Consider the following 21,723-nt stretch of genomic DNA (forward strand, 5'->3'; position numbering starts at 1 on the left):
ACCATTCTCTCTCTTGGGAGTGTGGCTCAAAAAGTGGGATTTGCACGTGAACAATTTCACATTTGTTTAGATGCCTATCAACTCAAAATTGGGATTTTATAGGGTCTATTTGATACTTGTAATTATTTGATTGTCACTCAAAACATGATTCTTCTCCAATTAACAATTTTTATGGATCAATCACATCTCAACAATTGCTCTTGTGAGACACATCCATTAGGATGAGTGTGTAACCAACCTTAGCCTTGGTTCATATCGAGGTAACAGACAAGGATAATTGAGAGCTTGCGCATTGCTTAACATGCTAGTGTTTGCTTGTTGTTTCATAGTTGGCCACTGGGTCTAGTGGATTTTCTCTACCTTCAAGTGAGAGCACATGGGCTCAAGCCCTTTAGAGGGAAGTTTGTCACTTGATGGAAATGGCTAGGTATGCTCTTGGAAAAGGCATGAGTGGCAACTGCGCTACCTAGAAAGGATCCAAATGGGATTGTCCTCGCCAATGCCACACTTTCAAGCCCAAGTGGATTGTCCTTACCAAGTCACACGTTCAACATTGACCGTCCACCCTACAATGAAAGGAGACTTTTGATGTGTATCATGTTAAATGGTTGTTTTTAGGGTGAAGGAGTCTCATCCCCCCCCCTCCCCCCCCAAGGTTTCATATGACTGGCTCCTCTATCCTAAAATTCTTTGAATGAAGCGTAAATGTACTCTTTATACCACGTCAGCTCTAGAAATCCTATTGTGCATGCCACGTCATCTCACCGCTCATTCGAGTCATCCTCCTCTCTCTCTCGCTCTCTCTCTCTCTCTCTCTCTCTCTGCGTGTGTGCGCATAAATGGCTTTATAAATCATCACTCCTTTTGCCTGTTCATTTTCTAGGCTCTCTTCGTTCCCTTTTGGGATCTCTGCCCCTTGCCCGTGTTTCAGGCCTCCTGCTACACACAGATACATGCTCTGAGAGAGAGAGAGAGAGAGAGAGAGAGGTGTGGAGTAGGTCACACCTTATCGAACTCGTCTCTCAATCAACCTGCCATACCTTCTATGCAAATCGTTTCCCCTTCCTCACTTTCTGCGCAAATGAGCTTCTCATCATTGTGACAGATTGCGTGCCTCTCGAGCTAAAGCGCACACACACACACACACACACGCACCCCCCCCCCCCCCCCCCCCCCCCCCCCAGAGAGAGAGAGAGAGAGAGAGAGAGAGAGAATGAAGTGGCTCGAGAGGATCTTCAAGGGCTCATCCCATCACCGAGTCGGGGAGTACGACAGCAGTTACGAAGATGCCGATGACGATGACAGAGCCTGGAATCGAGTGAGTTCTCCTCACTTTTGCTTGCTATCAATGCATGCAAGCATATAGAATATTCCAGTGTACATACGTTTTGCGGCAGATTGTAGGTTCTTGTTTAGATTGCCGAGCCAATGCATCTAGTCATCACGATGGATCCACTCGGAGTAAAGCTAGTACACTCGTTTGCCTTCTTAAAGGCTAGTACACTCTACATAAGTACGTGTTCTGCGGGATAATCTCTCCTAAAGCTTTGAACAGTCGTGATCACTTCTTAATGGCTCTGAGTAACATCACTCGCTTCAGCTTCACTTTGGCCCGATCGTTCTTTGCGTTTGGACTCTGATGCTTTTCTTTTGATTTTGTTGCCGTCATGAAGGACTACAAATCTCGACAACAGCAAGAAGATGAAGAGCTTGATCATGCAATTGCACTATCTCTGTCTGAAGAGGACTACAGAAAAGCAAATGGTAAGATGTTTCTTTGAGCGTGACTGATCAGAAAAATCATTTAGCCTGGCTCATCTTACTTTGTAGATCATGCGAGCTCCTGTAGTTTCTTGACGTAAGGCAGGATGACGTGTCAAATAATTCTGTAATCCAGTCTGGCAGCGTAGCACTTATTAACAGTGCATCCGGTTAAATAAGGAGAGTAAATATTACAGTCACTAATCAGCTTGTCATGTAGTTTTCTCCAGTTCAACCAAGACTGCATGGTCCAGATCAAGAGTTATTTAGACGGCATTACAACTTGATGCTGTTGTTGTTTCTCTTCTTTTCCAGAAAAATGTTGAACAGAGCAATATTTGTTGTCTAGAAATTTGAGGGTCATGCAAGGGTAGTTCTTGCTATATTCTGGACATTAAGATATTTAAGGACTTTAAGGCAGGCTTCTGATTTTGTGGTCAGATCTCTGCTATTGCTACAGTTAAATAATGTAATTATATGATATCAATCCAATCCTGGATGATGATTGTCATTTCAATAAGTTTTTGAATGTGATGATAAATCTTAAGTCTTTGTGATTAAATAGCATATCCTATAGCCTCAGAAAAGAGATGACTTGGCACTTCTTGTGTAAGAAAAAGGTGGTTAAAATTGATTAGCAGTAGAAAACGTAAGCAGTTAAATTGGAGGCCATTGAAGTTGTCAGCCCTAAATCTTTGGTAGTCTTTCCTGCTATAAAATAGACTAGTCAGTTTTTTTAACTCAAGGAAAATCAAGAACTTACAAGGCCTGAAAACATCGATGGAGTGTAAAGGGGGTCCCTCAAAATGGAGGTCAAGGCGTCTAGTTTGGAGTTTGGGGGAGCATGAGGATATTAGATCCAATGTGGCCGGGGGGTGCCGTTCAAAATAATTTGAATCTCTCCCACTTGTGGAGTAAGATGCTTAAACTCCTCATTGTGATCACAATCATCATGGAACTGATCCCAATGTTGTGTGGTAGTGTGAATGTTTAGCTTCAAAGCTCAGCCAAGGGGTAGGCATTGGGGGGGCTCTTTGCTGAATCAGCTAGTAGTGGATCTTCCAATGTGCCACATTGTGCTCCTGGTAATCTCCCAAGTTTCTAAACATGGTTTAGTGAGCCTCAAAACTTCCAAGTTACCTTTATCTAACTTTGGTGCAAGACGCAGCCTTAATGATGAAGATGATGTTTTACATCTTAACCTTATACAAGCTTAGCTAATATATGATTGACAAAATGCTCCCCCAAAACTGTAAAGTAGACTTGACTCCAGATGGCAAATAATGTTTCAAGCACCTGTGCACACCAACAACTTTGATTCATACCCAAGAGGCTTTGAGATCTCCAACATTGCTTGGGACATCTCTAACACGCATTCGCATTGCTTCTGTGCCAACTACCCTCCTATGAGCAATCAAATCAGAGGAAGAAAGTCAGCTATTTTAGTCGTAAACTGTCCCATCAGCATGCCTAAAGGGATTTATATACTATGCTCAGGCCCATGCTCCTTCTGCGATTCTAATCATCATCACCTCGCACCAAGCATGAAAAGAGGCTTATTGATGACATAGGGTCTGTTAGAGATTGGCATTCCCTGGACAGGCAGTCATACAGCAGGTGACATCAGCAGGCGATAGTTGTCGCAGGTGCCATGTGGCACAGCAGCTGCAGTTGGCCAGATTCTGGGCAGTCCCTGCATTATTTTTGGCATTTCTTTTGGGCTATTTATTCTGCCCAGACTCCACACACTTTCAGTCATTCTAATCACAGGTTTCCAGATTGCTGATCATGGAGATTGTTTCGAGGTTCACAGATTGTGAGATCTTGGAGGTGGAGACATACGCAGACATACACTTTGCGCTTGTATATATCTTTGCTTATACAGCATTCTTCATTGCAGATTTTTTGTGTTCCATAGTCTCTCTCTCTCTCTCTCTCTCTCTCTCTGTGTTCACTCTCTGTCTTGGTCATATGCTTCCACATTGCTTCACTTTGACATGGTATCAGAGCATTGAAGGACTGACTAAGGGTGGACCTACTTGAAGAGGAGATTTCAGCGCGACACCAGGTTGTGTTTTCAGCGTTCAAGGGTGAGCAGGAGGGCTGTGCATCAGAACAAGGCTAAGGCGAGTATGGATGTGCAAGAAAGGAGCAGAGTTGCTAAAGTTGCTACTGATTTTTAATGTTTGAGAAGGAAGAAGGCTGCATATTGGGCCTTCAAGTGCAGATTTTACCTTTTCATCACCTCCGGCGGGTGAAGAAGAAGTGGACGAGCAAAGAAGAGCCCTAGCAGGCTACATTGCAACAGTGAGAGGGGGTTGAATTTTGTGTTTTGTGTAGGCATTTTAGGTGAAGATGTCTTCTGAGGCGGAGACAAAGTTTCAGGTAATTATGGACCGGAAGGTGCCCGTGTTATCGTCTCTTCCATCAGATCAAAAGCTCGATGGCGAGAACTATCGCATTTGCCATGTTATAATGCTTGCCATTTTGGAGTCCTATGATTTGGCGGAGCTTGTTATGGAGGCTATTCACTGTCCTTCTTCGAGAGACGAGTTTCAGGCAATCATGGACCGGAAGATGCCCGTGTTATGGTCTCTTCCATCATATTAAAAGCTCGATGGCGAGAACTACCGCATCTGCCATGTTATAATGCTTGCCATTTTGGAGTCTTATGATTTGGCGGAGCTTGTTATGGAGGCTATCCACTGTCCTTCTTCGAGAGACGAGTCCAAACTCTCTACAAGTGATGAGTTGGAGTTGGCAAAGGCTCAAGTGCATTGGGACAAATTAAATGCTTGTATCCGTTCGTTTTTCTCTCTCATGCACTATAGCTGTGATCTCCCATATAGAGCATTTGACGGTGGCTCGGGAGATGTGGTTGGAGCTTGATTAGATGTATGATTGCATGAGCGTCATGAAATGAGTTTCTTTGGAAGTGCAAATGAGAACCACGAGTATCAACAAGTCATCTTCTATGCGGGAGCATATCAACAAGCTGAGGCAACTTTAGATGTAGGTGCAAAACGCAGGGAAAGTGATAACTTTTGAAGGCATGGTGATAACTCTTCTTTCACAATTACCGCCTCATTTTAGTGGTTTTTATTCTGCCTTGATTGCCTTAGGGCGGTCAAAGACTCTTTGGGAGGAGTTGGCTCCTATGGTCTTAGACCAAGAGGAGCAGTTGGAAGGGACCAATGCTTCTAAATCGGAGGCATTGATAGGTCAGTCCTCTCAGAAAAAGGGGAAGGACCAAAAGACAGAGGACAAATCAAAGAAGGGCAAGGAAATGGAGTCCACTTGTCACCTTTGTGGCAAGATAGGTCATTGGAAGAAGGACTGCCCTGACAAGGAGAAGAAGAAAAATGAGAAATCTTCAAAGGATTTTGGAGTGGTGGCTGCTTCCTCATGAGCTGCTTTCCTCCACTTGGAGGTCGACCGTGAAGGCCTCTGATGCTGTGTTGACGGCTCCATACACTCGGGAGTGGATTGTTGATAGTGGTGCCTCCCGACACGTGACTTCTCCTACAATAGGTTATTGCTTTACCTTGGGTGTCTCTGCTGTTTCATGGAGTAGCAAGAAGCAACCCATGGTTGCTCTATCAAGGCGGAGTATCGAGCGACGTCTTCTACCACATGTGAGATTGTGTGGCTTTGCAGGCTATTGGAGGAGCTTGGCTGCTTGTAGGGAGGACCTATTGTTTTTCAGTGCGATAATGAGACTCGTCTTGGAGTAGCAAGAAGCAACCCACGGTCGCTCTATCGAGGCAGAGTATCTGGCAGCGTCTTCTACCACATGTGAGATTGTGGGGCTTCGCAAGAGGCTATTGGAGAAGCTTGGCTACTTGCAGACATGACCTATTGTTTTTCAGTGTGATAATGAGAGTCGTCTTGCCTTGGCCCAGAATCCTGTGTTTCATGCTCGGACAAAGCACATTGAGATTCAGTACCATTTCATTCGGGAGAAGCTTTTGGATGAGACTATTGCTTTGGTCTACTATAAGACAGAGTATAAACGCCCCGAACAACGTAGTATGCTTAACAATTATGATATTCGCTTGTTTTCGAGATTTAATATAAAAGAGAATGAACACTTAAAGCTGAAAATGAAAATTACTCACAAAATTACAGCCATGAAAATGTAAAAGTAATGGAGACAAGATTGAGGGTTGAAGAAGGGCAACCCCCCACCCCCCCCAAAGGAATGTATTTTTGCTCAACCCAAGTCCCTTAGGGAAGAGCTCAGTTACAATCAACCTGAGAGTGAGGAGAAGTAATTCTCACTCTCACAAGATCATGCAAAGATGTACAAACGCACGTGCATTATCTATTATGCAATGATAAGAACTGATTTCTTTACAGTATGAGAGAAGAAAGAGGGAAAATCAGCCTTTCTCCATCGTTGATCAGTTGTACATGGATAGGGCTTGCTTCTTGTTGCTAAAATGGAAGAAAGAGCTCGAGAAGGAGGTGCTGTAATGAATTTACAGGCTTGTTGTCCTGTAAAACAGCAGTGATAGAAGAGGGAATATGGAGGAATTTGATAATGGAGAAGTGGGGGATGATGATGGGAATGGATGGGGCCAGTTTCTGGCTATCTGTGGGTGCTGTACATGAGTTTACAGCAAAGAAAAATGATGCTGAATGAAGAAAAACGAGCTCTTATTTATAGGAGAGGGAAGAGCTAGTACAAAAGGGGAAAGTGGAGTAGCACAAGACAAGTGTCCAGCCACATGTCATGAGATGTGACAAGTGGTGGGACACTTGGAAACTTGTGTGACAAGTGTCTTGACACTTATCTCTTCTCTATGGCCTTCCTTTTTGGGCTGAATACTGTCAAGAATAGAAACAACCAAATTTAGTAAGCACAGTCAGAGTATAGAATTTACTATTTTTAGAATGACATCCCTATTTTTTAGGACTAGCATTTTTAGGCTAATTCGAGGCTCCTAAAATTTAGAGACCCCCCAATATGGGTGTCATATGAAAGCTTTTTCTGTGTACATTGCAAAAACGGTATCAGAATCTTCATGTGACTTTCCTATGCAAAGAAATGTGCATTTCAAGCTTTCAACCCACACATGCACATTGTACAAGCATTTCATGATCATGCCATCTTGTTGATTGTAACTGTCTGTTCTGATGGATCTAGCCCACACTTCAAGGCATCAATCCTTTCTGTGTGCGAGTCTAACCCTGATATACGTGAGTTCTGGTCACAGGCGCCCAATCGGGCCATATAGGTGGAAGTGTGAACTATCTTTTCTCTAACCCACCGCGTGGGTCCACCATAACCTGTGACCACTCATCAGTGGCCAGCTCCAATGCACTTTTCTTTATATCTAATTAGTGCAAAGAAAACAAATTTAATAAATCATTATATAGACAAATTAATGAAAAAGGATACAAATTCTGTTTCTATAGAGTTGTGACACAGAGGACAATCTTGTAGACTTGTTTACAAAGGCGCTTTCTCAAGCTTTACTTGCATAGCACTCCAGATCCCTTAGCCTTCGGCCTTGTCTAGGATCTGAGAGGGGGTGTTAGAGATTGACATTCCCTGGATAGGTAGTCATATGTATTCGTGAGCTGTTTTGTGTAGTTGCAGCAGGCAGGGCACGTGGCAGTGTGGCCGTATAGTAGGTGACGTCAGTAAGTGGTAGTTATCGCAGGTGCCATGTGGCACAACAGGTGCAGTTGGCCAGATTCTGGGTCGTTTGTAGCTGACTTGCATTATTTTTGGGCTATTTATTTTGCCCAACATTCACACACTTTTAGTCATTTTGATTAGAGGTTTCCAGATTGCTAATCGTGGAGACTACTTCGAGGTTCACAGATTGTTTGATCTTCGAGGTGGAGACATATGTAGACATATACTCTACACCTGTGTACATCTTTGCTTCCTTATACAACATTCTTCATTATAGATTTTCAGTTTTCCACTGTCTCTCTCTCTCTCTCTCTATTTAGAGATACAGTCCAAGTGGTACATAGAGATGTAGAGGCAAGATACATGTGGATCAGGTTACGTACAAGCAGAACTCGCGACATGTATATTGCCATATGCTATTTTCCCCCTGCATACTCTAAGTTTGCCCCTAAAGAGGCATCCCCGTATACACCACTATATGAGGACATAATGGGATACATGAGAATTGGGGATGTTCTACTAGCAGGAGACTTTAATGCACGCACAGGAAACAACCAATCTGCTTTCTTTGACACTAGTGATGAGATGTTCAGAGATATTGCATTAGATGAAGTGGGATTAGTTAGATCAGCCCAAGATAGAGAGATAACAGAATATGGAACACACCTACTGGCACTAGGAAGTGCACATGGTTTGGCCATCCTTAACGGGCTACCACAGTGGCCAAGATCTAATGGCTTCACATGTTGGAATAACAAGAAGGGGTCAAGCACAGTGGACTATTTGATTGGATCACCCAACTTGCTACCTGACATAAAAAGTTTTGAAATATCGGACAGACCAATTGGATTAGTAGCAGACCATGCTATTCTAGCTTTCACAATGCAATATGGGCATATACATGAAGCACAGTCACATATACCAAAATTACCACGCTATGATTTTGTGGAAGCGACCTCACACATATACAGCATTACTGTGCGAGATGCATTGAGGGAGCTAGACACACAAGCCTCTTTGGATGAGTTTACAGGACAGTTGGCCGAGATAATACACACTTCAGCAGCATACGCTTTCCCACACACTACACCGTCAGATAAACCTCCACGAGGTAATGCTCCACAGAATGGCTGGTATGATGATGAGTGCAGAGAGACACGAGCACGTTTTCAGCGAGAGCTGGCACTTGGTATATGCACCCATAAGCATGCTCGAACACTCTTCAGACGGTTGGTACGCAAAAAGAAGCAGGAATACCTGAGCAGACTAGAAACAGAAATGTATTCCATGTTCTTGGGGCAGGACAGCAAGAGAGCGTGGAAAAAGATGCATGAGAGCCAGCCACCCCTACAAATTACTAGACCGGATGATTGGCATGGATATGCTTGCACACTCTATGATATCCCTGGCCAAGAGCCTATGCCACTCCCCTCAACCTCAAGACCAGCAAATTGCAGATTTTTCACAGAAAAAAAAGTGAAGAATGCCATATGGAAGCTGAAAAATGGAAGAGCCCAAGACCATGAGGGTTTAGTGGCTGAACACTTCACGCATGCCTGTGATATTCTGGCACCAACGCTGGCTCACATCTTTAATAGGGCAGTTTGTGAGGGATTTCCAACCTGTTGGTCAGACCATATTATTGTGCCGCTCTTTAAGAGTGGAGACCCCGCGCTACCTAGTAACTACCGAACTATCATGATTGGACACATGCTGGCCAAGATATATGGCTCTATCGTGGAACAAGCGTTGAGTGAATGGGCCGAGATGCATGGCCTGAGGTCAAAAGGCTAGGCTGGCTTCAGGAGGGGACATACAACTCTAGACCATATCTTTACGTTGAGGGCAATCATTGAAGAAGGCAAGGCATTCAAGAAAAAGATCTATTGCTGTTTTGTGGACTTTCGCAAGGCCTTTGACACAGTGCCACGCGCTAGACTCATGAAAAGAATGCAAAACATTGATGTGCCCGTAGAGATACAGTGGAGTATCTATGCCCTATATGAGACAGTGACAGGCAGAGTACGAACACCTGAGGGCATCTCAGATACAGTCAATAGCACCATTGGGGTGAAACAAGGCTGTCCACTTTCACCGACACTTTTTGGGTTGTATATAGATGAAATTTCAGAATATGTGGATAGGACAGGTGGGGCCGGAGCCAGCCTAGCTGGAGTGCTGATACCATTACTGCTTTATGCCGATGATATTGTACTTATATCTGACTCACCTGAGGGACTAAATAGACACTTGGATGCATTATCAGCTTTTTGCAGAGATAGAGATCTTAAGGTGAACCTTGGGAAAACTAAAGTTATGGTATTTAACACTTCAGCTGCTTGGGTGACAAGAGCTGAGCACCAGTTTACTTTTGACGGAGAGCCAGTGGAGATGGTTAGGCAGTATGTTTATTTGGGGGTCACATTGAAGGGACCACAGTTCTCTTGGAGAGAGACATCAGAGGCTCGTTTGGCAAAAGCATATGCAGCCTTAGGGGCATTGGAGAGGCAATGTGCTCACATACAATTTCATGAGCCGCGCACCAAACTGTGGCTTTTTGACACCTTGGTTACACCCACACTCCTATATGGGGCAGCTATTTGGGGTCCGAGTCTGTTTCACACGAGGAGACAGCCTTTGGGAGACCAGGATGGACCAGAGAAGGAATACTATGATGGATGGGAGCATATGGAAAGACCACTGGTCATGATGATCTCACGCATGATACGAGCGAAGAGCTCGACCCCACATGAGATTATCAGAGCTGAGTTGGGGGCATCACCCATGGTGGCTGAGGCCTTGGTTCAGGCAGTGACTTTCATACATAGACTATGGGAGCTCCCCCAAGATAGATACCCACGGCTAGCCCTGGCCTCTTCTAGACAACTAGCAGCAGACGGTGACAGACACTGTTGGTATGCTCAGATGAGCACATGGATGCGTCTACATGGTCTGCAGATTGACAGACTACCCCCCTTTGACTATAGCCTGGATTGCCCTACACTTGACCTAAGCCGATCAGAGCTAAACCATGTGATCAGAGCAGACATACTGAAGTTAGATACGGAGAAGACCTGGATCCGACCCCCCTCGCCCCATGGCACGAGGATGGCACACTACCAGACCCACTTCCTCCAGGTATCTGAGGATGGTTTCATCACCCGACCCAATTACATGGACACACAGCTGCCTCATGGAATACGCACAGCTATTGGTCAGATCCGCACCTCATCCCACCACCTGAGGATTGAGACAGGCAGATGGGAGGGTATACAAACAGAAGAACGCATATGCCCACTATGCGACAGAGAGCCAGAGACAGAGGAACACTACATCTGCCGATGCACTGTATATTACGACATACGAGGTAGATACCACTGTCTGTTTCGAGAGGGTTTTGGACCCCTGAGACGGATCATGCAGTATGAGGATCAGAGATGCTTGGGATTTTTCCTCTTGGAGCTCCAGAGGCGCAGAGCAACAATTCTACGGAGTAGGAGGCCCCCACAGCTCGGCTCACATAGACAGAGAGCAGTCACTGACTTTTTCATGGATACACGACAGAGTATGGCAGATACCACTACTACTGCCACACAGCCTACAGGAATACATCATCATTGGACCTCATCTTCTGTAGGTGTCCCTTTGGATAGAGCAGTGGCACTTAGCCGGTCTAGGCGCCCACGTCCACCCGGACGAAGGCCTAGACATCCACACCACAGACAAATTAAAGCCATCATTGAGCGCCACAGGAGACAGATGCCAAGACGCCTTAGCTATGCAGAGATACACTTCCCTAGAGAACAGACATCATTGATGGAGAGTTTTCCTTTCTCTACTCTCACTTTCAGATCACTGACATGTTTCCCTTTATGGGACACTATTTCATTTCATTTCATTTCCTTTTCAGTCTTATAGGTATGTTCTTCATCTTTCTTCTCGTTCTAGATGAGAAACACACCATCATCATTGTATGTACTGTTTTGGTCTCATAGGCCACATTGGCCTTTTAGAGACGTTAATATACTCTCTCTCTCTCTCTCTCTCTCTTTTCTCTCTCTATTCATTCTGTCCTGGTCATACGCTTTCGCACCGCTTCACTCTGATAGGATCAAGAAGGTTGGCCATTGTGTCAAGGTAGAGCATCTTTATTACTAGTTTCGAGGCTTAATTCAGCCATTTTTATGTTTTATAGCATCCATATCATTGAAAATTGAATTGAAATAGAGAGTCGAGACAGTGGCACAGAAGGATTGTTGGGTCATAGACTAGCGGCAAGTGTATGGCCGTGTGAGGTTTATTAACTAGAACACAAAAGCTCCAATTATGGGAGTACATGATTGCATGTTTTTTCTTCTTTAATCCTTAGGTTGGGGTACCCACAAGTAGTTTTTTTGAAAGTGTAGCCACTTGGAAACCTTCACAAATCAGTCTATGCACTTGCAAATAGAGATCATGTAGGAAGCGTATGGGTTTTTCAATCTTCACACAGTCGCAATCGAATTTTAGAGCTAGGCACTCTAAGGTTGAAGTGTATGACCCACTCATGATGCGAATTATAAGTTTGCAATGGTGTTACATCATGTGAAAATCTGTTGTAGGAGGGTGGAGAGATGACTACACAAAAGTGTAATGCAAGTGAAGAGGACCAAAAGTGAGTAAGTTTCGAACACGTGAAGTAGCATGAAAACCACAAAATGAGCACAAAATGCACATGAACAAGGGCTTAAAGCAAGTCAAAAGACATGTTGGAAATAAAAAAAAAGCATGTAGAAAGTGGTGATGTGATTATGGCTAGCATGCACATGTAGCAAACATAGGCAAAGCTACATAGAGCAGCAAACGTAAATGCTACATTGCCATAACTAGTAGAAGTAGAGTGCAAAATGCAAGCAAGAGCCGTAACTGGTTAGTGCTGTGTGTGCGAGCACAAGATATCCAACAAATATAGGCACTGTAGAATTTAGTAGCCATGCCTACCGGCAATGCTATCACAAACATGACAAAAGTTTGCAAAAGTAGTGCCACATAGGAGACGTAACAAATGCCAACACTCTAGACAAGCTAAAATAGCCACTAAAGAATGGAATGCCACTAGTGGGAAGCCACAAAGAGGGAGAAAGGACAAGTTTTGTGCCTTGTTGCAAGTGAATTTATTAGAGTTCTAGGAGTGAAATTTATTGATTTTTTTCTAGGTAGTGGTTTTGGTTTGTTTATATGGATAGTCGGGGTTTTCCTAGGGCTGCTAATGTGTATATATGTTCTAGGTTTGTGGGGCTACTAGAAGGCTATACTTGGTGTTCATATGTTTATGTAGATGTTAATCGACTTTTGAGCATGGAAACATGGTCTACATAGTGGCATGGAACTTTGAGGAGGGGCCTTATGTGGCATTATGAGATGATGAGATTACTTTGATAACAAGCCACAAGGATAAGGATTATGCATATTATTTGATGTTATGGCATTTATGGATGTTGACTTGTTGAGTAGGAAAGCTTTATAAGTTGCATTGTTGATGGGTTTACTTGATGGCACTTGTCACGACCTTTAAAAAGTTGCTTACATGGCATGGTGGTGTAATGGTTTGTGGACCCCAAGGAAGCATGACATATAGTGATTTTCAATAGAAATAAGGAAACTTTGCAAGGAAGCTTAGGCAACAAGCAAATGTTTGCTTTTTGAAAAACTTTTAGCTTTCACTTTTGAGTTTTGCCTTTTGCCTTTTGCCTTTAGGCCTTTGGTTAAAACCATCAAAGTATGCAATGGAAGTAGAAACATAGAGATAATCGAAAGTGAGAGGCAAAGTGAATGCAAGAGAATTGAAGGAACAATTTGATATGAATATGATACGGCATGAAGAGAATTCATTGGTGAATTGGATTAGGGTATCATACAAGTTTTCTGATGTGAAAATGAGGGCATCTTCATATGTAGTACAATGAGGATTATAGATCATAGGGAAGTCGTAGCGGCCATGGACACTGGAGTCAAAATCCACTCCTACCCTTCGAGGGTAGGGCATAAAGATTGGGTCATTCCGCTTGAAGGGTTGAGTGTTGCAAAAGGCCATCCAAGTGTCCAGGTCGGTGTTGCAGACCCTTCTTCTCCATGTAGGTTGGCATTCGTAGTTGGGCACAGACCTTGGTACTTCAAAAACTTTATTTTTCCAAAATTTGGCATCTTCAGTGACCCATAATGTGGGGTTCTGCACTCTCTCCTTCAGCCATTTCTACCGGAGTCTGCTTTTGATGTTAATTACCTTCTCCACCACCTTGATGGGCAAGATCCTACGCAAGGTGGTCGGGAACTTGAAATTAAAAGCGAAGGGGCTTCTGGACGTTTCTTGCCTCTCCGAGATTACAAGGTCGGTGTGGAAGTTTGCTGGGGCATTGTCCTCACATGGTGGGATAGGTGCCTGGGGTGCCCTCACTCCCTTGGCGTTCCATTTTCTCCTTGTTTCCTCCACCATTTGTTTTCTTTTTTCCCTTAGTGCTGCATTTTTTTTTGTAGAGGTGTCTGCGTGTTGCTGCTCTTCAAGCCGTGGGGAAGGAGGTGGTGGGACAAGCTTCTCTTCGCGTGGTCCCATTTCCAAGTTCGCATCCACCTCTCTTTCCTGGCTTGGCTCTTGTTGCTCTTCTTCGATGAACCTGCGTGCATCTACTTCCTGTGAGGTTAGGTCTGCCAATAGGAGATAATGGCATTCTTCTTCCAGGCTTGGTGGGCTGACCTCGCTAGGTTGTGGCGGGATGTATAGTCGTGCTTTCAACGCTCTACGAGCCATTCCCAGCTTCCTTTTCATTGCCTCTATGGACTCTCCCTCTTCTATTTGGGTGATGTCCAATAGGGTGTCCAAGAAGGCGCGTTGCTAGGTCTAGAAGCTCGCATGGGCAGCCTCTGCTCTGCTTTTAGCAAGTATTTTTTCTTTTTTTACTTGAGTGAGACGGCGTGCCAAAGCTTTAACTCTTTTTTCGTTCTGATTAGCCCATTCTTTTGCCTGTTCATAACTTCGAGGCTTTCCCCCTGTCTCCGAGCTAGCACTGTCAGTCTGTGCTCTTGGTCTTCCATCTCTATCCTTAGCTTTTGCTGCTCTTCTTGTGCCGCGGCAGCCTCTTGGGTTAGTTTTTCCACCTCTCTTTCATACCTGCGAGCTCTTTCCTCCCTCAGCTTCTCCAACTCTTCTGTGGCTTTAGTGATTTTCTCTATTTCAGCTTGTAGATATTCGTAGCGTGCCACAATCTTTTCATTGTGCTACCGTAGGCGCGTGTGGCCTCGGTTTCTTTGTTTAGGTTCACCTGCCATTCAGCCTCTATCTCTTCCTTAGCTTGTAGCTGCTCTTTCAGCTCATTGACTTCCCTTTGGGCCATGGCCATTTGGCGTGTTCTCTCTAATTGGGATGCAGCCATGGCCTCCTTTTTAGCTTCGAGCTGTGCTACCGTAGTTCTCTTCTCCTCCTTGGCTCTCTCTAATTGAGAGAGGAGCTCCTTGATGTACTCGTCATATTCTTCAGGCGGCCTCTCTGTTGCGGGGACGGAGGTTGTAGAGCTTGTCACCTTTTGCCTCTTAGGGTCTCACCTCGACTCGGTGTCTGCCACAACTGGCCTTTTGGTTTCTACAAGGGGGGTTTTTTCTCCTGCTCCTTGGCCCATTTTTTTATTCACAAAGTATTTGACCCAAGCCATTAGGTTGCTGGCGTCCACCTGGGTCGTTGTAGAGCTGGGAGTGGAGATGGTGGGCGTTAGGAGAGTGGGAATGGGGGTGATTGGGGCTTTGCCCTTGCCTTCTTGCACCACAGGTGGCATGAATTCTGGCACTTGGGCGCTTGAGCTCGGCCCTTCGTTTTTGATTGGGCTCGCAGGTTCCGGCTCATCGTGTTTGGACTGCTGCTCAATGGACCTGTGTGTGGCGAGGGCTATGTCTTTCTCCTCCTTTTTTCTCAATTGTTCCTCCTCCTCTTTCTGCTTTTGCTTTCTTTCCTCCTCGGTCTTTTTTGACTCTTTGCGGGCCTTTTGCAAGTCTGTCTTTTTTTGTTTCCTCTTCTCCTGTTCCTGCTATTCTTGTGTAATTTTCTTCTTTGTCTTTTTAGCCTTTCCTCGGCTACTTTGCTCTTGTTGTTCCTTGTCTTCTTCTTCCTCACTTAGTGTCCTTTCACTAGACTGGGCCTCCTGTTCTTGGTGAGGTAGCGACCTGCTTGGTGTTTCATCCATCCCTTCTCTTCCTTCTTCCTGCCCTTGTCCCAAGGCTTCCTTGATGATTGCGGTGAGGACCCCCCTCCGAATCCAATGGTTGCAGCCTTCGAAGACGAGGCTTTCCTTTTAGCTTTGGTGGCAAGAGATTCTCCTTCGGCAGTTTGTCCTCCCATTGCGAAGGCTTTTGTTGAGGTCTCAATGGTCTTTCTCACAAAACCGTTGAGGTTCACTTTATCCAGTGACCCCTACTGCGGCGCTCTCTAGTAGGGGGACGTTGATGCGGCTCATGATGGTGTTGTATCTTTGACTAGAAAACAACGCGTGCACCGTTTTGGCTTGGAGTTGGATTTCGGGGTTAGGGATATCCGCCAAGCTGATGCCGTCGTTGGTGTGGACTTTTACATTGTCCATTCCTAGCAAGGCATATACATCTCTTTTTGGCTTTCTCTCTAATTTGTTTGCCAAGCTCAATGCCACTCCCTGGCTTACTGCTTTCACGTATTTCTGTAGATTGCAGTGCTCGATGATCTGTCTCATGGCCTGCTCTTCAATGACCACATCTTCTAAGTTGAAGATATGCTGGAACTTGAACTGGTTGAAGGCTTGTGTTTCCATCGAAAGCCTATATTTTGCTTGTTCTTCCTCTGAAAAAGGCAATTCGCCAGCCTTTTCTTGGCCTACCATGAGGGGTGCTTGTCATGAAGCCATATTCACCATTAGTGTTTTTTAGAATAATTACAAGCAACGTGAAATGACTACATACTTGGTGAACTGTGTAGAAGTGGACTTTTTCCTCCCAATAGTCTATTGATTTCAAATTTTATTGTCAATTTCTTAGTCACAAGTTGCTTCGTCCTACCATTGAGGCCCCTCATGTGTGATTTTCCTTTATGGTTTTAAGAAAAAAGTGTTTGGTTTGATTCACCTTACGTGTGATTTTCCTTTTTGGTTTTTCTCATGTGTTTGGTTTGATTCACCTTACCTCCCCCTTTTTGAATTGAGAAGGATCCTTCCTAGGATTAAAGGGTTAGAGGATGAAGGGCGTTCAGCACATAATCTTAGTGCTTTGCCTTCGCATGAGCCAGGCGTAGAAATTCGGATTATACTTGAAATTAGCATAGCTATCCATGTCGAAAGGGCAGATGCCTACGTGCGTAATGTAAGTGAGGACATCAAGCAAGAAGTCACTGGAGTCCACTCGACTAGCGACATACAACTCCTCCTTAGTGTTGATGCGATCTAAATAAGGATGCCCCTTAATGTGTTGTTCGAGGGGTCGGTTACGAATTGAAGTCAACACCCTATAGGAAGTTGGAGCAACATAGGTTGGGTCATATTTAGATGCCTTGATTGCGCATTGTTGTTAAGCATTGGTCGTTATTTGGCATCCCTCTGGCTTCCATTGCAGGCGTAAAGCGTGCCATTTCCGCAAGAAGGAGAGTCATGGTTGGTAAGTTGTTTCAACTTCTCGATTTCTTGGTTTGTGGCCATGATTGTATTCTTGCTATATGATGAAATGAGACACTGCTTGATCGCTTGCTCCTGGGATATCTTAGTTGCAATTAACTCTTGAGCTGCATCGGAAGCCTTAACAAATACAAATTCCGACTCCTCCCAAGAGCAAGGGAGTGTTCGTACTTCCAAAGAGCAAGGGAGTGTTCGTACTTCCATTGCTATAGGTTCTTCCAAGAGGCCTAAGTCTAATCGATCGTAGCTTTTAGCCAAGGTCATAAAAGTAGCGTCTAAGTGTCGGAGGCAAGCAACCAAGTCGTCCCCCGTATTTTCAGCTAAGTCCGCGGCCAAGGTTAGAATTGATTGTCGCTCATAAGAGGGTCGAAGGCCGGTGGGTGGTTGAGGCTTGACAGGACTAGAGAGTGCAGCAGCTAATGGTCGCAGCTTGGTTTGCTCTTTAGGTTGGAGCTTGGCCTCATGTTCGATGGGTTTGGTGGTAGTTGCGGTTGTCGTGCTCTTAGATGCATTTTAGATCTGAGGGATATCATTAGCGCTAGAATTGGGCATTTTGTTAGTAGTAGGCTGCAATTTTGGGCGATAAATTGGTTCAGGCCTTGCTAAGCTAGGATTTGGAGGTTCTATGGACTTAGCGGCCTAATTCTTTTGTGTTGTGTCTTTGGCATGATGTTTCGTGTGGTCAAGCTTGAGGGTGGCATTTGTGTAGGGCCTTTGGTTGCTTTGGTTTTAGGCAGTCAAGTCTAGGTGCTATCCGCATAGTAGCCTTGCGCTTGCAATAAGGCCTTGGGGACCCATCGCGGCTTGACCGTACGTCGGTGTTTATAGTGTCGTCTTGGCATCCTAGGTTTCGGGTGCGGATCATTAGCCTTGCGAGGCCGTGGGTTGCTATTCGTAGGTGGCGCTCCGTATTTAGGTACCCATATGAACTGGGGTTTGTGGGCTTCGGTGTTGGTTCTAGTGGGTTGCTGGCGTGGAGGCTTTGTAGGTTGCAACGAGCCATGACCCCCCTCCTTAGTCTTGACAGTGGGTTCCTCTACCGGTGGCTTTGCGGTCTTGGAAAGAGTCACGCCGCCCTTGTTGAAAGCTGTAACAATGCGAATGTTGCCCACGGCTAGGTGGATACGCTACGATTGATAATCAACATTGCAACAAGCTTGCTTCTTGAAAGTTCGTCCTAACAACGATTCTGTGCTTGCATTCTTAGTGTTTGGCAACACATAGAAGATTATCGCCACGCTTTTAGACTCAACAGAAACTGCAACCTTGCACTTTCCTAACAACGTGTAGGGTTGGTCTCCATAAGGGGTGAGATTAGCATTAGTGGGCTGCAATTGCAGTTTGTCAATTTGGGTCCAATGGTTATGAGTCAAGATATTAAAATCAGCTCCTTCATTGATCAATGCTTTGATGGTGCATGTGTGTTTAGCAGTGACTGTCATGCGTAGGTAAGCTGGTGGTACTGCTTTCTTATCCTCATCGTCCATCTCAGTGATAGTGGCTACTCGTACATGGACAGGGGGTGCTAGCATTGGGGACTCATGCAATGGGTTCGTGGGAGGGAAATACTTCCTTATGCGGCTACCATGGAAGAAGCCTATGCCCTCACCCTCTAGGGTTTCGAGCTATACGTTGCCAGTTCGGCTAATGGTTCGAACCTTAAAAGGTCCTAGCCCCCGAAACTTCAGTTTTTGCTTATGTCCTTTGATTGAGTATAGCAGTACTAAGTCACCTTGCTCGAAGTTGCGCTGCTTGATATGCTTGTCATACGAACTTTTGTATCTTGCCTTCTCGCATATCAGTGTATGGGTGGCTAGAAGCTGGGTTTTCGTTAAGGATTCGAGTTCAATCAAGCGTTTCTTCCATGCCCCCTTCCTATCCCATCTTTCTTGAAGGACTATCTTGAGGCTTGGTACGAAGAATTCCAAGGGAACGATTGCCTCTGTACCCGTCTTGTAAGCCGTGTGATAGGCCCACAAGATCGCCATCAGCTTGGTATCCCAATCATTGCGTGAAGCAGAGATGACTTTGGTCAGGACGTTTACTAGGATTTTATTTGTTGATTCGGCTTGACAGTTTGCTTGTGGGTAATAAGGCCAAGATTTCCGATGGATGATTAGGAAAGAGGACAGAAGGTGAGATGAGTTGTTACTTCGCTGATGAAGTGTGTGCCTTGGTCGCTAACTAGTTTGATGGGGTAGCCGAATCGTGAGATCACTTGCTCCCATAGGAACTTAGCAGTGGTCCGAGCGTCATTCTTTCTCGTAGCTCGCGCTTCTATCCATTTTGTTAGATAATCGGTAGCCATAATGATGTATTTGGCTTGTGAATACTGTGCTGCTAGACTAATGGGTCCGATGAAGTCAATCTCCCATTTCTCAAAGGGTTGTCGTGCGATAATTGGGGTTAGCTCCATGTGATCCTTACGAATGGGAACTTTAGTCCTTTGGCACTGGTCACAATGTTTCACAAGTCGTGCTGCATCTCGAAAGAGGGTGGGCCACCATAGTTGGAACTGCAACACCTTGCGGGCTGTCGTGTCTTCGCTGAAATGTCCTTCTCCAATTTCGCCATGTGCCTCTGTTAGCACGTCATGCATCTCGTGCTCACACACGCATTTAGGCAGTAACCTGTCTTGCCCCAGCCTATAAAGTTGTCCAGCTATCAACTAATAGGGTTGGATTTTCAGGATGATCCGCTTGAGTTGGGCCTTTTCTATTCGTCGTTCCGGTAGTCTGTGTTCAAGCACTTGAACTATGTCATTTGCCCAATATGGCGTCATGTCAGCTCTAAGTAAATCTTTTTCGTTGGATAAGCGGAATAGATGCGTGTCTGGCAGTTCGTCCACAATGCCTTGTCCAGCTGCTTCTCCTGTGGGGATGTGAGACAGTTGGTTAGCCATGTAATGTTGTTTTCCTTTACGCACCATCACAGAGAAATCAAACTCCAAAAGCAAAAGAAGCCATCTAGCAATGCGTCTTGTAGCGCACGGTTTGTTAACCAGATACAACAGGGCTTGATGGTCAACAAAGAAAGTAAAAGGCGTAGCCAGAAGATAATATCGAAATTTCTTTATTTCTTTATGGCAAACACCATGGCCAAGCCCTCTCTCTACGTTGTCGAGTAATTTATTTTAGTCTCAATGAGTTGTCTGCTAGCGAAGCTCATCGGATAGTTTAGGTTGTGTTCACCAGGTTGGCACAACATAGCTCCTACGGCGAATTTCAAAGTATCAATGTGTACGTGAAATGTGAGTGTCCAATCTGGGGTTCGTAGTATCGGTGCTGTGGTTAGTGCCTTTTTTAGTTCCTTATATGCGCATTGGCATTTCTCAGTCCATTTGAATATAATCAACAGCTTGTATAGAGGTCTAGCAATCATCGTGTGCGCGCGGGTCATGACATGCAACGGGATAGGAGTGGCTTCCTCATCGAGTATCTCGACACCGAACAACCCCAATGGAACCGATGGTTTGTTTCCCGAACTAGAGGATGGTCTCCGTCTAGGGCAATTGACAAAGAGATGAGTAATTCCACACTCAGTGCATCTCAGGTCAGCCTTATCTCTATTTGCTTGCTTTCTCTCAGGGCAACGCGAAGAAATGTGTCTTGGGTGACCGCAACTCCAACACACAATTGGCTCTTGGGTTTGTGCTTCTAGGCCTCTACCTCTCCCCCTCCCTAATGCCATCAGGGCACTAGTCGGTAGTCCATAAGGATTGCTTTGCTTTCCTCATTGTAAGACATGTATGGGTTTACATAAGGCTCGTCGCCGTTAGGCTCGTCCACATAGTAGACTGGAGTATCACTTGGTGGGTGGGTCACATAGGGTCCAGGTGATCTAGGGATACCTGTAGGATTTATTTCCCTCCCAGCAATGGGTGGCTTAGCATCATTAGGTGTCGGGAGAGCCAGTGGGGCTTCCCTTTCAAGGAAGTTCGGTGGCCTGTTCTCAAGGTAGGGTTGATTGTAAACTTGCAGGTAGGTACGGGAGTCTCCGAGGTAGCCTACAATGCATGGTGTCATGGTTGAACCTACCACAATTGGTGCAAGGTTGTGATTTAGGGTCCTGACACTTGGCTGGCAAGTGGTTCTCGCCACAATGCACGCATTGGACACGTGGGCGCGTTGGTCATCTCATCTCTTGTAGTTTGATTATGTCCATCCTAATCTTTGCTAGCTCCTGTCCCGAGTCAATGCCCTTTCCTTTGTCTTGTGCGCTTGGGCTTGCTCTTTCACTCAGCGTTGAGGCCCTCTCGGAACTCTTGGTATTAGAATTTTGTCGATTCGAGCCCTTGGAGCTTCTTTCCTTGAGCTGGTTATCCACTCTAATAGCTTCCTCAAAGACCCTTGCCATGTAAGCTCGAGCTGCCGGCCATGGCTTTGTAGAGCTCTTCACTTTGTATTCCGTTGATGAATACCGTGGACACCGCTCTTTCGGTTGGTCTCTTGCTCATTGGGATTCTCTTGAAGAGGCTCCTCACCTGGGTCACGTAATCTTGAATACTCTCTCTCGCCTTGATGTTCATGAGTCGCACTAGCAGGTTGTTAGAGTCCCTAGGTTAGGAAAATCTCTTGATGAAGAGATTTTTCAAGCTATTGAAATTGGCACGCTTGGTGGCATCCAAACTCGTGTACCAAGTCCGGCCTTTGTCACCTA

General features: G+C 45.2%; 1 protein-coding gene across 1 annotated transcript in view; it reads left to right on the forward strand.

The window, feature by feature from the left end:
- Positions 1-1,164: 1,164 nt before the first annotated feature.
- Positions 1,165-21,723, forward strand: part of LOC148025830 (protein DA1-related 1-like) — a 70,294-nt gene continuing 49,735 nt past the window's right edge. The window contains exons 1-2 of the mRNA XM_087693079.1: positions 1,165-1,318; positions 1,674-1,764. Coding sequence (XP_087549205.1) covers positions 1,214-1,318; positions 1,674-1,764 — 196 coding nt within the window. The 5' untranslated portion in view covers positions 1,165-1,213. The remainder of the gene's footprint in view (positions 1,319-1,673; positions 1,765-21,723) is intronic.

Source organism: Lygodium microphyllum, chromosome 14, assembly GCF_053477565.2.
Source record: "Lygodium microphyllum isolate KBCC chromosome 14, Lygodium_microphyllum_v1.1.10, whole genome shotgun sequence".
NCBI classification, from domain to species: Eukaryota; Viridiplantae; Streptophyta; class Polypodiopsida; order Schizaeales; family Lygodiaceae; genus Lygodium; species Lygodium microphyllum.